The sequence below is a fragment of the Thermothielavioides terrestris genome, chromosome 5 (assembly GCF_000226115.1).
Source record: "Thermothielavioides terrestris NRRL 8126 chromosome 5, complete sequence".
In the NCBI taxonomy this organism is placed as follows: Eukaryota; Fungi; Ascomycota; class Sordariomycetes; order Sordariales; family Chaetomiaceae; genus Thermothielavioides; species Thermothielavioides terrestris.
In genome coordinates, this window is record NC_016461.1 from 592,094 (window position 1) to 608,831 (window position 16,738).

General features: G+C 44.1%; 1 protein-coding gene across 1 annotated transcript; it reads left to right on the top strand.

Annotated features, from left to right (window-relative positions):
• Positions 1–4,030: 4,030 nt before the first annotated feature.
• THITE_2057218 (uncharacterized protein) lies at positions 4,031–4,282 on the top strand (the record flags this gene model as incomplete). The annotated part of the gene is made up of 1 exon (XM_003656246.1): positions 4,031–4,282. A coding segment is annotated over one exon (252 nt), but the record flags the coding sequence as incomplete, so codon positions are not given.
• Between the last annotated feature and the right edge of the window lie 12,456 nt (positions 4,283–16,738).

The window sequence follows — 16,738 nt, forward strand, 5'->3', positions numbered from 1 at the left end:
CCAACTCTTTATCCTTAGCTTCGATATTATATTCGTCGACAAGAATATACTTAGTCTTCTCTAGTATTTTATAATAAAGGTTAGCGTCTTCGTCGTCTCTTGTCACTATGATCTCGCTATAGTATAAGAAGGTGCCGTCTTCGAACTACTTCTTATATATATATATCCGAATCTATTAAAGTCGTCGAAGTCGAGGTAGTCTTCCCTAGTTGCTATTGTCGCCTCTTCTCTAGCCGTTAAACGGTCTAACTTCTCCTCTACGATCGTTGAACGGTCGGTATCCTCTTCTATATTTAGTTATACTATAGAAGTTTCGGTTACCGAATAGCTATACTTAATTACTATCTCTATACCAATTATTTCTAAGTCGCTAGGGTTTATCTCTATCTCTTCTCCAAGGATCGCAATATTCTCTTCTACCTCTTCCTATCTAGAAGGCTTCGTTGTCCTCCTAGTCGTTTCTTTGTCCTTCGTCGTTGTACTCTATATTTATATTGTTGGCAATAGGACTATAGCTAATAATATAGCTCTTGGTAGTGTCTTGGCGAAGCTTGTCTCTAACAATATATACTTTAGTATCGAGGATACTAAGGAATATACCTATCTCTATAGTTATATCTAGTTTAGAGTATAGCTAGCGAAGCTCTAGATAGAGACAATTATATAGGCGTATTAAACGTTGCTCCTTAGTAGTATCTCCTTAAATATATATATATTTAAAGTATTCTATAGTAAATTTCTAGACTAGCTTGTCTTTATAGTTGTCCTTCGTAGTATACTGGTTTTCGTTTAGCTATTTCTCTACTTTGTATCTTTTAATATCAAACTCCTTTTTTAAATGCTTGGTCTACGCTTTTATAGATATAGTCAGTACTACCTTTTCTATAGTAGAGAGCTACTATTTATACTATTATAGTGTTAATCCTCGAAGTAGGGTCTATATCTCTATACGTAGAGTCTCTTCTTTTACTAGATAGTATTTAACGACCTGATCTACCTACTTAACCCAAAGGTTAATATCCCTATAGTATAGCTGCTATTTATTGTACTATAGGTCCTAGGGTTCTTTAGCCTCGTTCTCTATATCTAGCTAGAAGAGACCAATGTCCTAAATCTTCTATTTCAACGTAGATATAGACGGTTACAAAGACGTAGTATTTCCGTCCTTAGTTTCAGGCTAATGGTCTTCTATGCCTATAGCCCTGTTCGCCCTTTCGATTATAATATTTAGGTTCTCTATCATTCTAGCTATCTAGGTGAGAAAGTCCTATATAGCGAAGGTGGCCTAGATATCTATAGCTTTAGCTACTTGTCTAGAGGGTCTAGCTCCTTATCTAGAGGGTCTAGCTACTTATCTATATAGTAGGTTCGATATCTCTTAGAATAGTAAGAAGACATTGGAATTGAGCGAACTGTCTATACGTTCCGTTCTAAGGTTCTAGATAACTATATCTAGTCTAGGAAGCTTGGATAGGTACTAGGATAGTTGGCTAGGCGTCTATAGCGGTAGCTAGGGAACCTAGTTGAAAGTACCGATTAGCTAAGCTGTTGGAGATAATAAGTCTTCCTCTTTGGGTTGTCAGTTCTAAGACAGTGGATTCTACGATCCTCTTAGCAGTGTTTAGTAGCGTCTGCTAAGATTATAGCTACTAACGATGTAGGTATTGTGTCCCCATTGAGGAATAGTTGATATATCTTAGGGCTTTAGTTACTCCTAGAAGGTTAGACTTAGTGGAGTTGCTAGCTAGCTCTTGGTCGAATTATATCTAGTTCTTACTAATGTTTCTAGCGATATAGCTAGTCCTAGTTGCTGATTGTTAGTCCCTTAAGGCTTTAGGGTCTCTAGTGGTCCTCGACTCTCTAGTACTAAGGTCTCTAGCGTTTCTTAGGTCGAGTCCTTAGTCTCTAAGGCAGCGTCTTCGATCCTAGGGTCTAGGATAAGGTTCTTGCTAACGGCTACTTGGACTTTACGCCTAATAGTTGTAAGGTAGGCGCGAGAAATATAATTGTTAAGTATCTAAGAGGAAGGGTACTCTACGATATACGGTATTCTAGTGTACCGTTGGACGTAGGCGTCTCTTTCTAGTGCCTCTTCGAGTAATACGGCGGCTTCTAGGTATTAGAGTTCTTAGGGATTGATAGCGGTTACCTACTAGACGTTGTAGGTGACCTCGAAGTCCTTAATGAACTTGAGTGTTTGCTATACGTCCTTATAGACGTTGGCGTTTATAAAGCTTAAATCTATCTAGCTTCTAACTCTTCGTAAATGCTTAGTACTAGAATAACGGTAGCTAGGTCGTGAACTAGTTCGTTATAGATCGTATACTCCGAAGCTTGCTCCTTTATAAAGGAATATTATCTACCTTGGGCGTTGCTCTATACAACTTACTAGGCGTAATTTGTGATGTCTCCCGATCTGAACTTAGCTCCCTTCGACGGGAAGCGAACAAGTTTAAATCGTTAGTAGGCACCACTTGTTATATATCGATAGTCCTTGGTAACCATCTAGCGGTAAACGTATAAAGGTAAGAAAGATCAATGCCTCTTAGCCTCGTTAGCTAATGAGGCGGTACTCCTAAACACTAGTATATGTTATAAAAGTATATTGATGTAGTCTATCTTCCTACGAAGGGGTTCTGGGTAAGGTTCCCCTTTTTAAGGGAACGCTCGTCACCCTTGACCGTAGTGCGGTTATAGGTGCCCTTGCCACAGTTGTGTATGACAAATCGTCTATAGTACTAACGTAGATAGTCACTTTATTATAATAGCCAACGTCATTGAAGGTTTAGAAGCGAAACTATTGATTAGAACTGACTTTATACTTTGTAACAAAGTAAAGATTAACCTTAATATATCTACTTATTATTTCTAGTCCGTCTATAATATAAAGGTAAGAGTATATATAGAATAGAAAAGAATAATCTAAAAGGTGAAAACTATAAATACCGTAACGGTCGTACCTATGACGGAACACCTGATCGAGACTACGTTCAAGTATATAGACACTAATGACGATAATCTAGGTAGCTAGAAACGTGAGCTCTACTTTGCTTTATACGTCGAGGGTATACTGGACACTATCGTAGATACGAAAAGTATATACTAGGCCGTTGTAAGGAACAACACTACTTGCCTAATCACTATTGTTAAAGGACAGTATATTGGATACCTTCTTCAGTATAGCCTAGAGGAGGACATCTAGGCGATAGTATAGAACCTTATATAGTAGACCTAGGATAACGTTGTAGACGACAAATGTATATAGATGACGACGACTATATAATAGGAGCCTAGTAGTAAGGAACCGATAACGGAGATACTAATAGAGGATAAGTATAAGCCACCTACTAAGTAGAAGTTCTATACACTATCCTATAGTATCGAGAAACTAGACGATATCCTATATATCAAGTTAGTAGTAGGGGTAAGCGTCTATAGCAAGGACAAACGGTATATAGAAGAGATAAAGGCACTACTAGACAAATATAACGTTTTCTATAACTATAGCATTGTCCCTATACTAGAGGATCAGAAGATAAGAATTCCATTTGTCGACAGATAGTAGAATTAGCTTAAGCCTATTTAGGTTTATCTACTAAGCGCTAAAGACTAAGCGATCATCGACGAAGAATACAACAAACTATATATATAAAGAAAGATAGACTTTATAGACTAGCCAACCCCTATCGCTTGCCTAGTCTTCGTAGTCTACTATATAGTTGCTAGAAAAACGAAAGGCAGAGCTATAGTAGACCTCTAGCCCTTAAATACGTTGGTGGTACTAGATATATACCTATTATCTAACTAAGACGACATTATAAATATAATAATAGGCAATACGATCTTTATAGTATTCGACGCCTCTAGATTCTTCTTCTAGCTTCTAGTTGTAGAAGAATACTATAACTATATAGTAGTTATCAGTCCTAGAGATTTAGAACGTTTAAACGTTGTACTAATAGGATTTAAAAACTTATTAGCTTTTGTATAGCGCTTTATAGACCGTTTATTCTATAAATATAAGCACTTTATATACGTCTATATCAACAATATTATTATCGCTAATAAGAATATAGAGGAGCACTTTAAGTATATTAAGACGGTTCTCGATATCTTCGACAAGGTATATATTTATATTTCGATAGAAAAATCCTTTATAGCCTATCCGTTAGTGAGACTGCTTAGCTATATAGTCAATGGCGAAGGAGTGGCTAAGACGGACGATAGGATCGCTATATTTAAGAAATTCAAGTTCCCCGATACCTTCGAGACCTTAGAGTAGTACCTTGGTATAGCCGGATAGCTATATAAAGGTATCCTATAGTATATAGTAAAAGCGTAGCCTTTATAAGACTATAAAACTAAGCTCCTTGCCTAAGGGAGAGTGAGCAGAGACCTTCCTATCGCTAAGTCGAAGAACGTTAGGAAAGTATTTACTTCGAACGTTAAATTCGAGCCTACGCTAATAGAACTAAAGTCCTTTAGGTTACTATAAGAACACCTATATAAGTAGTACTTCCTATATTATTACTGTCCTAATAAGCTACTATTTATTAAGCTCGACGTAAGCGGTAAAGGATATAGAGTAATCGTCTTTCAACTCTATAGTGAATAGGACGGTACTAGTATCCTTAGCTAAGATATCCTAAATAGCGAGATCTAGCCTATTATATTCTTGTCCTACCTAACTTCCAACGTAGAAAGGAAGTATAGGAGTATAGAAGTAGAAGTCGCTACTATTGTATAGGCAGTTAAGAAACTTTGAAAAATAGTATAGTTAAACTAATACCTTATAAATATCCTAATAGACTATATAGCAACTAGAGGTATTATAAAGTATACGTCTCTCGCTACTATAGACCTTATAAAGGCTAATCTAAAGCTCGTCAACGCTATAAATTGGCTATCCTAGTTCGACCTTAACATTTTCTATATACTAAGAAAGCTCAACGTTGTACTAGACGCCCTATTACGCCTATCGACCTTCGAGGAAGACGCCCCTAATGAAACCTAAGACACTATTAATAAACTGGAGGACATTTAGTCTACTACCTAGATCGATATCGAGGAATACTACGCTATAGACACTAGTACCTTCGAACTAGTTATTAGTGACGAGTTTAAAGCTAAGCTAACTATAGCTTACTCTAATGACCATTGGTACAATAAGATTATTAGAAGTCTCTACAATATAGAAGAACAAGCTAAGAAGATTACTAAGTAGAGAGAATGTAAAGAGCAAGAAGAAGAGCTATAAAGAAAGTAATACCAAAAGCTATAGCTTGGACCCTATAAACTGAAGGACAGTCTCCTCTACTACGTCGACTATAAAGGAGCAAAGAAGCTTTATATCCCTAGTAGCTATATTAAGGATATTCTTACTGTTATATACGACAATATTTACTACTTTGGTATAGACAATATAATAGTGAACCTTTTAGTATTTACATTTAACTGAAAGCGCTAGATAGTATATAAATATATTTAGCACTGCCCTATATATAGAGAGAACTAGACCTTGAGAGAACCGAAGCCTAGAGACCTTTAGCTAATTTGGATATTGCTATAGCCTTTCTATACTATTACTATAGATTTTATCGTCGATTTACCTACTATACCCTCCAAAGGGACACTATAGTCAATGAAAAAGTACCTAATCTTCAACGCTATATATACTATTACCTATAAGTTTAGTAAAAAGAAGCTTCTTATAGCTAGAAACGATAAAATGTTAGTAGAGGAATAGGCCATTATAATCCTTAGAGCGTTAACATATATAGATTAGGGACTCCTAATATAAATTATTAGCGACTAAGATACTAAGTTCACCTTTGACCTATAGAAGGAAATCTTTTGTATCTTAGGCGTTAGCCTCCTTTTCTCAATAGCCTATTATCCCTAGACGGATAGTTAGTTAGAGAAGATAAACTAGATAGTAGAAATCGCTATCTATATAGAAGCTATAGAAAAACTAGGAACGCTATAGCCTCTACTTCTCCCTATATTATAGTACAACCTTAATAATACGCTTATAGTCACTATTAGAAGATCATTGAACAAGTTGGTATATAGCTTTAAACTACGCTCTATCCTAGATATACTTCACTATAAGAAGGGTACCATTGCCTTTGCTAAAGCTATCAATGTCTTTAGATAGCAATATTAGGAGGAAGCAGTAGAACGGATTAATTATATAGGTACTATCGTAAAGATATATTACAATGATAAGTATATACCTACTAAGTTCGAAGTAGGAGATACCGTTTATCTACGACTATACGATAGATACTATCTCTTAGGAAAGCTTAAACGAAAGTGGTCGCTATAGTAGGTAGGACTATTTAAGATTGTCTATAAAATCGATAGGAATGTTTATAAGCTTGACTTCCTAGCTAGTTAGAAAGTCTATTCTATAGTTTTAGTTTCCTAGTTATAGAAACTGGATTAGAGGAAAGACCCCTTTAGCTATAACATAGAGCCCTCTAGCCCTATAATCGTTGACAAAGACGAATATTAGGAAATTAAGAGAATTGTATAATAATATATCATTTAGAGGAACTAAAGACCTAAGGTCGAGTATCTAGTGCAATAGAAAGGATTTACTGCTAAGGACGACTAGTAGATCCTATATATCTAGCTTATTAATAGTACTAGGGAACTTGTCGAAGAGTACGAAAAAGTATACCCTATCGACTAGGAGAAGGAACATTGTAATAAGGGTATCGCTATTAAGGAATAGGAGGAAGTGAAGGAGATTCCTCAATCCTAGAAACGAGTTGTCGTCGAGCTACTATAGAAGAAGGGTAGCGATTACTAATAGCTATATTGTTATTGACTTTCCCTTTCCTTCTTTCCTATTTCCCTCTCTTCCTTTCGTTCGTTTATACTTTCTTTGTTAAAATACGTTCACTTTAGTATATCTATTACCGCTATATTGCCACTAGACGTATAAGCGTTATCCTTTATCTTATAGATCTCCTAGTTTTTCCTCTCTTTACCCCTTACTTAGATATTACTAACGCTTTTAGTTATAAAACCGTAGTTATTTAGTTCGTTAAGTACTTTGCTTATCTTAGTTTTCTTATATATAGATTTGCTATTGACCTTGACCTATAAATAGTTAGGGAAAGCTATCCTATTGCTATAAAGGTATAGGGCTTTAAGCCTTGAGGGTACAATGTTCTATTCTTTAGCCACCGCTAGATAGTAATACTGTTTATCGGCTATAGGCATTATACTATTGTTTTTATTTACTTCTAGGATAGCCTAACGTAGGCTACTATAATTTCCTTTCTCTTTATATATCAACCTCAACGTATCTATCTTCTTTAACAATTTCTTATTATAGTCATTTATATTCGCTATATAATCAATCGTTAAACCTTCTTATTACTAAGCTATATACATTTATACGAGCTGTCGTTAGTCGATATATACTTACGCTATATTTGTAAATCGAGATAATCCGCTATATATTCTCGCAATGCCTACATTAACGATAGAGGCGACTATATAGTTGATTCTCTTAGCTCGCTAACGTTATCGAGTAGCGAAGTGCTCGAGCACGATTATATTGATATTATAGAGGGAGATACCTAACTAGCCTTCGTCGCTTATAAAATGCCTCCCTATATAAGAAAGACGCCTATTAAAGGCTATACTACTAATACTTAGAAGAGGGAGAGCGTCCGACTTATAGCCAAGTAAATAGGAGGAGCAAAGAAAATCGATAATACGCCTAGCGTTCCTTTGTACGCCCTAGGAGCTTCTATATCCTACTAGGCTATTACTAAAGACGTTGTTACTAGAACTATTTATAATAACGAAATGATAGCTACTAAAGAAGCTAATATAGCTAAAGTAATCTAAAATAGCTTAGAGACCGTTTATAAAGAACAATAGTAGAATATTACTATAGACCCTATCGTAGTATCCAATAACGAATAGGAAGTCTATAAGGACTACAACGAAGCGCTAGATAGCGACGCTATATAAAAGCGCTTAGAAACTCTCCTAACTTATAAGTATATAGAAGGGGAGTAGCCCCTACAATATATACTAGAGATTAAGTATCTAGAAACTAGCAACGTCTCCTCCACTAGTGTATAGCGCTAAGAAGTCTAGTAAGCTCTATATATTGCGTTAGAAGACGAGGCCACTATAATTGACGACGACCTAGACGTCTTCGACGACGATAGTGCTAATTACACTAGTGATAAGGAGGATATATCGACCAAACTACACTATATCCTAGAGCTTTAGGAAACTCGTATATTATATAGGTACTCTCGACGCCTAACTAGAGCTATAAACAAGTATATCGCTACTATAAGCGAAGCATTTGCTTATATATATATAGATTTTAGTTATAATAACGAATATATAGCTAAGCTAGTAATGTAATTCGCTAGGTTCTACTATATAGTCCTAAAGAAGGATTTCAGTAACAAGCCTACTAGCTTTGTATACAACCTATATATTTAGAAGATTAAAGGTATAATTAAAAGAGCCTTCAAAGAGTTCTAAAAGATAGGTATAGTTATAGTAAGCTATATACCAACTACAATAGAAATCCTTATATTACGTTACGTCTCGCCTAAAGGCGAGGGCAACCCTTCTATAAACGTGATATTAGTAGAGCTTAGACTAGCCTATTACAATAACGCCTAAGCTATAGACGTAGTAAGCAGTGCTAGCTATATAGTCACTATAAATAATAACACTATTAAATCTCTATAAGCGGATATAAAAGTGGTATAAGCGTTGACTAAGGATCTACTCTAATTCGCCTAGAAGTACTGAGTCTATATTAAGGAGGTCGAAAAAACTATAGTAGAATTAGCAAAGTTTATTAGTATATCGGAAGTAAATAGTAAAGCTAGTAACTTAGATCCTAGTAGTCTTATCTTCTAGGGCGACCTTAATAATATATACTATTATTAGATAGTAAAGATTAGTAACCTATAGCTAGTATACGATAAGACTATAATAGATCTCTATTATAAGAATAACGCCCTTCTAGAGAAGATCGACCTTACTACCTAAACGACAATGAACTTATATAATAGCATTTATATAAGACTAGTATAGCGTATATAGGACGTTGAACGCTACTTAGTAGCTATTGAAACCTAAGCTACTATAATAGACTTATTCGCTATAAAGGTAGTCGTTACAAAATAAGCTAGAACACCTATTTAGATCGCTAGCTACTATAAAGCGGTACCTAAGATTGTTTATACTACAACTATAACTATAGTATACGCTATTAAAGCTATATAGTTGCCTATATAGAAGACACTAAACAAGATACCTATAGCTAAAGCCGCGCTATTGGTTGTACTAGCAACGCTAGCTAAGACGCTATAGAGTTAGTGTAACAACGATACCTAATCGATGTTAGAAGCTAAAACTGTCGAGGTTATAGGTAGTAAGCGCTAAAGAAAAGTAACAATCGACGACAAGGCGTAGAAGACGCCAATGTATCCTCCTAAGAAAGTTAAGAAGATACTTATATCTACTAAACGTAGAGTAGCTACGAAGACGTTGAAGGTAGCTAAGGACGACCTATATATTAGCGATAGTATTATCGACCTAGACAAGTAGAACAAATAAATAGGTAAATTACAATGGAGGACTTTGCTATAAACTAGAATAACAAATATAGAAATCCTATATAGGATATAATGTAGATTAGTTTTCTTCTTTTCTATACGTTCCTTTATCCTATATTGAGTTCTATAATAATAGTGAGGACGCTATCTTTTTTTTCTTATCCCTAGGCACTTGTTATATACAACTATAGTAAGGGCACCTATAACTGTACTACGGTTAGGGGTAACGAGCGTTCCTTTAAAAAAGGGAACTTCGCCTATAACCCCTTCGTAGAACGGTAGACTATATCAATATACTTTTGTGATATATACTAGTGTTTAGGAGTACCGCCTCATTAGCTGACGAGGCTAAGAGGCATTGATCTTTCTCACCCTTATACGTTTACCGCTAGATGGTCACCGAGCACCATCTGCGTATAATAGCAACGTCGCTGTCAAATTTAATCGAGTTTAACGCAGTGGTGTAGAAGTTGAAGAGGGGTCACCGAACAAAAAGAAAGCCGTGTCTATACCTTGATTTTACGTTGGAGGTAACCATCTAGGAAAATATTGCAAGTACGTATACAAAAGTAGGCTCATTAGAATCGCCTGTCAATAGCGATCTTCAGACTATAATTTGCTTAGTGATACGATGTATAGTGGTTGAGATATTAGCGAGTGTTTAGGGCACTTTTTTAGGACTTCTATATAAAACCGTGCCTATACCTGGCCGATTCTCGAATTTTCTTTGCAAAAAGTGGGGCCAGGTTCTCAGAAGGGTCTAGCGGACAGTGTTACATATAAACTAGTATAGCATTACGTCTTGGCAGGCCTAGGCGCGGACCTCCCCTGGCCGTAGGCCGGGAAAACAGAGAACGTAATGAAAGAGGTTCTGAGGGCTGAGATAAGTTGGGATTTCCAGAGAGGGTTGCCTCGCCATGCACCGCACCGCCCACCCGTGCCTGCTGACTGCAGCTGAGTTGACGCAACCAAGCTCGTGGGGATTGGCTGCCGGGAAGTCAGGGTGGTCCCAAGCAACGCTCGTAAGGCTGTGTCCATCGTGCAGATGGCGTTCATGCCTGAGCCCGGCAGCCTGGATGTCGAATCAGCTTTCAGCCGGAATTGGCTCAAACCTCTTGTCCAGTGTCAGCTTCCGCTGGATTCAACTGCCTGCACGGATCCGTACACTACACTGCAGTACTTGGTGCGCCTAGCTCATTTATCACATTTCAGCATTCCAATTGCTTTTCGTCTGGACCAGACACGTGGTGGAGGACATCGCAATGATTCTGCCCGGCAGTCCGGAGGCAGGCCTTTCATTCCACCATCCTCGGCAACCTCGGGACGCCTGGCCGTCAGCGGCTTTTTCGCTGCCGTCCCCATGCGCAGCGTGCATCTGACCTTGTGTCGCTCCTTCCCGCGACATCCCGCGGCCGAGCATCTTTGCCGGACAGGCGGTTGTAAGTTAAACCGGTGGTGTGATGTCGACTCGTCAAAATTCCATTCCAACAGGCTCCTTTTCTTTCTGGAAGCCTTGGAAAGCCGGGATATGCTTGCGGCCGGCGGACCAACCCCGTTGCGAGGACGGGCCGCCGGGCAAACGGTTTTGCCCTGCTGTTGGCGTGGACAAGACCGACGGATCCGCCTCACCTTCGGACTTTGGGTCAGATGATCAGCCCTTCTCACACCACCAGGAGCGGGATCGTTATTCCCTTTGTTGCCAAGCACAGCCCAGGCAAGCAGCCTCACCGCTCGGCAAACCTTGGCAGACTCCGAATCGAACCAGGACACCCATGGTTGTTGCCCATGACGAGACAATTTCCTAGGTTCAGGCGAACGTCGTCTTGGCACTTTCCCCTGCCAGTTGCTTACTGAATGTGAAAAAACTTCGCGGACGGAACCTTCTGCGAGCTTCGGCCCCCGCATTGGTTCCAGGCTACCGGGTAGCAAGCATGGCTTTCTCCGAATGCACGGGTTGTGTCCGTCCAATTGTCCGTTGCCGGCTACCGTTTGTTCACTTGGGACGCCCGTCCGTTTCCCAGTTCACTGGGACCCCCGCGCAGTGCACTGGCCAGAGGCTCTCGAGGCCTCACTATCAGACGACAAGGAAGAATCCCCGGATGTCCGCTTGTTCAGCACTTTCGCTGAGTGAGACCACGGGGTCCTTTCGGGACCTGCATCCGTCAGCCTCTGACAGCTATATCATGCAGCACTATGGTGTGCTCACTCACACCCACCAGGTTCAGGTTCCTTCGTCCGGCCCTTCGGAGTACATTGCTGTTGTGACGTTTTACTTCGGGCAGACTCGCGCATTCACTATTTGTTTGCGACGCTTGCGGGCAAAGCAAGCCGAGTTGTATGTATGTGCAGTACCTTGAGGTATATCACAGGTCATTGCTCGTGCCAGCCCAGTCCAGCGCCTTTCGTGTTGCAACAGCCTTGTGCGACGGACTTTCGGTTGTCGGCTCGCTCTGCACCATCGGCACACCATCCCGCTGTGCTGTGCCACCCTCAGCAGCCGCGCCCCCTTCGCTGTCGTGCTGCAAACATCGTGCTTTCGGGCGTACCTACCTACCGTTACTACATACACGAAGTGATGCCAAAAATATGGCGTCGCGGCTTGAGACAACGCGTTTGGATAGCCGCTGCGCGGTTGCGGTTCACATAGCATTGCTCGTCACGATCAGTGTGCCGGCGGGACGCAAGCGCGGCGGCGTCACGATCACATTAAGCGCTGATGATACGGCGGCTGGGTTTTGCCGTCAACCCACTGCCGCCGCCGCGGCGTAGTAGGTTGACGATGCCTGGGGTTTTACTGCGGTATGCAGCGGACATACCATGCGCAGTTACACCACACATGGAGCCGTCATTGGCATATGCATGCCAGCGCCCCCATCCGGCCCGCTGGTGTGACCGTTGCGGCCGCTTTGCTCGTCCGTGTCGCTGATGGCCGAATTGCGAACCTCCCAGCCGCATTTCCCGGATCGCCGGAAGAACTTGTGCCCAGATTCACTTGCATCCTCCAAGAATGCGATATCACCCCGCTTCCTTTTCCTGCCCGATCTTCAGCCGCAACCCCGGCAATGGGATCGCGGAAATGCCAACGCATCACTCTGCGTATGTGAGTCATGCCATGGCTTTGGCAACTTCCCTTCCAGGGGCCAAACGCGTGGGAAAATGCGGGGGCTCTCTCCGCGGGTTGCCAAAAACAGGCAGCATGCGAAGCCAAGGCGCTAACAACTGCTGCACAAGGCAACCTCAGCCCACGTCGTTGGTCACTCGCCGGCACATCTTGGGAAGCGATTTCGTCACAGGCTGAGTCGTATGACCAGCTCGTACAGTAGCATCTGCGGTGGAATGCGGGGGAAGGACAGCCCTTGCTGCGCCCGGCGCGTGGGGCTGAGATACTGTGGTGCAGTGTATGCACGGAATCTACGGACACCATCCCACTGCCTCCTGTTCCGTTTCTGTTGAGCATTGGAGGTCTCGGGTTCAGGCATCCAATCATCGTGGCGCTCTTCAGGCCTGATGGTTGTCGGGCCAGGCAAGGCCGCGTGGGTTGCGTCGAGGCGGCCACCAAACAACAAGAATGGCGGTATGCGGATGGAGCCTCCTCCACGTCGCGACTCCCGTCACCTTTTCGTTGAGCATCCGGCCAAACGGAGCTGAGCGAGTCGATACCAGGTAGACAGAGAGGGCTGGATGCTGCTCCTCGGAACTGCTGCGCGCAAGTGCGCGCAAGGCCTTGCCGGCTTCGCCGGGTGAAAGAGGAAAAACGAGGTGTTTCCACCTCTGGTTGAGAGTGCAGCCCTGAAAGGTCGTCGTTAAAGAGGTCCCGCCAAGCCTAATTTCGGAGACTGCCGTATACAAGTAATTACAAATCGCCAAGGGTGAGCGGGGCCGCCACGACTTCGAACATCAACAATGCAAAATCGCAAAGACTCGCAACAACAACGACTTTACAATACCTCAACCAAATCGAAAAAAAAAAGAAAACGAGGATAACCCGTACCCTAACCATAACCCGTATCCTATCCTTAATCTAAATCCTAACTACGGGGGGCTAGCGCCGTCCCCCGTACCCCCGGCGAACTAACCGCTTGGCGATAGTGCAAACGCCTTGGCGATCGTGGCTACGTAAAAACGTTGTAAAAACATTGCCGACAATTGGCCGAAATTAGTCTTGGCGGGACCTCTTTAACGTCCACCCCCTGAAAGTCTTGGCCTTTGGCTACCCCGGATAACTCAGGTACCGAATGTTCACGACACTGGGCACCTGATTCACGGAAAAGCAACGCTGCAATGTGGAGCAGCGGCGCCTCAATCGCCGTGATTGGCCGCTCCGCGATGCTCAGCCTGAACAAAGGGGTGATGCGACCGGTGTTGGCAACCACCGTCTCAGCTCTGATCTGTCATGCGAGTGACCAAGAGTGGGTGGAGTGTTTAATTGTTCCCAGAAGCCACACTCATGTGAAGACGTGGCAATTTCGTTCACAGTTTGGCTATGCGGTCATACGAGCGCGCCGAGAAGCAGGGGTTGTGTCCTTGTGTCCATGAGTGAGGGTCGCAGAAGGGGCCTGCTGAACCTCGGACGGACCTCCATCGGCCGTGTTTACTGATTTCCCAATGTTCGCTTGTCTCACATCGTGGCGGTTGCTTTCTGAAACATCACGGCTTCGCGCAACAAAGCGCGTGATGTCAAACAGAGAAGACGAGTTTCGGAGGAGACCACGGATCAATACCCAAACACCGCCAGCAAGGGGTAAACAGAGAACTTTAGCGGGTGTGCTTTGTACCTTGCCCCTGAGAGTGTACACAGTCGATGGCATCGCCGACTTTTTCACCCACCGATGCTGTCCAGCATGCAGTCAACAGTGGCTCCTGTGATCGTGCTCATCCGCTTCCACCACCTTCTCTGCTCACCTGTTCGAGTCTAGGGCTTCTGTTTTCAGTCAAACTTTTCCTTAAACCCTTCGCCCCCTTTTTCAGTCCGCACAAATCTCTCCGTTGAGAAATCCGGCCGGTTTGTTGAAATTGGCTGTGGGGTTCGCAGGCTTGTCCCACGAGGCTGCGAAATCCGAGTCCAATTGTGTTGTCGGTCCGTATCCACATCTGCGCTGCTAAATTTGCATTGTCCACGATCGGCCTCGGCTCGCTGTGCGCCGCCATTTTCGGACGCAACGGAGGGCCCACCTGACAACCCCCAACTTCCGCGCAAACGGGGCAACGGGCGTTTCCGTTTGCGTCCGGCGCATCGCCCAAGCAGCGAGGCCAGCCGAATTGCAGCGTTTGCTCTTCGCGCTGCGAACCACACTCCACGCAATGAGCGTCAACTGATTCATGGCGCCCAAGAGGCAGCAGAGATGCCCAACGGGCTGCTGCAAGCGGCCACGGACTGCTTGACTGGAGCCTAAAACGCTACGGTTGACTGGGCTGCACGCCGGTCGGCAAATGGCCCAGCCAGGCGGCCGTTTTGTTGACCACGATGGGGTCGGCTCGACCGCTCCTTTCTCAGCAAAATTTCAAGGCGTCATCGCAGTGAAGGCGCGGACATGTGGCATGGACAGGACCTGTCGTGTCTCCAGGACCGGGGGCTGGCGGTATTAACGACAGGGACCGATCCCGGTCCTGACGCAGCGTTTCATTTCTCATCATGAACATGGACATGGGCGCTTTCTGGTGGATTGCCGCCAAGCCTGGCTGCGTCACCGCAACTCGCGTGTCCCTTGTTGAGTCGAAGTACATGACTCCTTTCCCGGATAACTTGGTCTTGGCAGCTCCTCCAGGCAATTTCGCGTGGGTGAGGAGGCCCCGTAGGTACCCTCCGTCATCCGTTGTGTACCGAGGACCTGCAACAACCGTGAATTGTCGGCACCTAGAGACCCACATGCCATGGCAACCTGGAAGCCCTGTCGCTGAACTTGCTCCTTTTTGCCCTGGACTTGGACGGAGCAATTTTGGCACCTGGAGTCGCGGCTGCGTACATAAGGCAGCGTCTTCCTCCCACCTGGGCCTGATGGCGATTCTTGAACCATCGTCAGACCAGCAAGACCGCTCACCAGCCCACCAAACCAAGACCACTACTTAATCACGACTGCTCCCGGACTGTTCGCTGCCAAGCACTCTCAGCTACCAGCACCAGAAACCTTCCACCCTGGCTTCCACAGCTACGCCGTCCTTCGCCATGATGCCCGCTCAGAGACCGTCTCAACTTCCTCCCTGCCCTGGCCCGCCGCCGAGCCGGCCTCTTCCCCCTCTGCCCAAGAGGGGCTAAGAGTTGCGGGCTGATGCGACTCTCGCGGGAATCGACGTGTCCCATGTTTCATCGTCTGGTCCCCAGGCTTCGCGGCGACCTCCCTGGGATCGTCGCGACCCGCACGCTACGTCTCATACGGCCTCGCACGCGAGGCTACGACATTGCTACGGCTCCAGCTTCGGTGTCGCTGCATCGACTGTGCTAGTGTAGCAACGTTCTCGCGCTGCATGCCATCGTGCTTCTGCATGGCTCGATGCCGCCTCTTTTGGGCTGCAGCATGCCCGTCAGCCAACCTCATCACTGCCATGCGTCTGCCACCCGCCTCGGCGCAGCTTCGGTGCTGATTGGGCGATCCAGCCTGATTGGTCGATTCAACGCGAAGCTTTCCCGTTCCTCAATCTTGCAGCATGCTGTGCAGCCCTGCGCGGCCGGGCACCACACCACCTCGCCCGCCCGGGTGGCGTTCCACACAAGCCATCTTCCACCCACACCATCTTGGCGGCTGCGTCCCGAGAGCCGGCTCAGGGAACCTCGAACTTTCTCTTCACACCTTTCAACCACCATCGGCGCGAAGCAACACGGGCGCATTCACACTTTTACCACCACCACCACCACCGTGGCTGGGCATACGACTTTTAATCGACGGCTTTTCTTTCCTTTTGTGGTTCCTGATTTGAGCGACGACAAGGATATCAAGTGGGATGAATTTTCTGGCATAATCTGGGCGGGTTTAGACGGGATTCGACTGTACAAATATGAGCATTGGGCAACCGGCTTTACATGATACCAACGTCGCCGGATACCCCGCTGGGAGCAGAGTCGGGCGGACAACGCGGAGTTTCATCAACAGGGCTGGGCGGGATTTGGACAGGAGCAAGTTGGGCTCTCT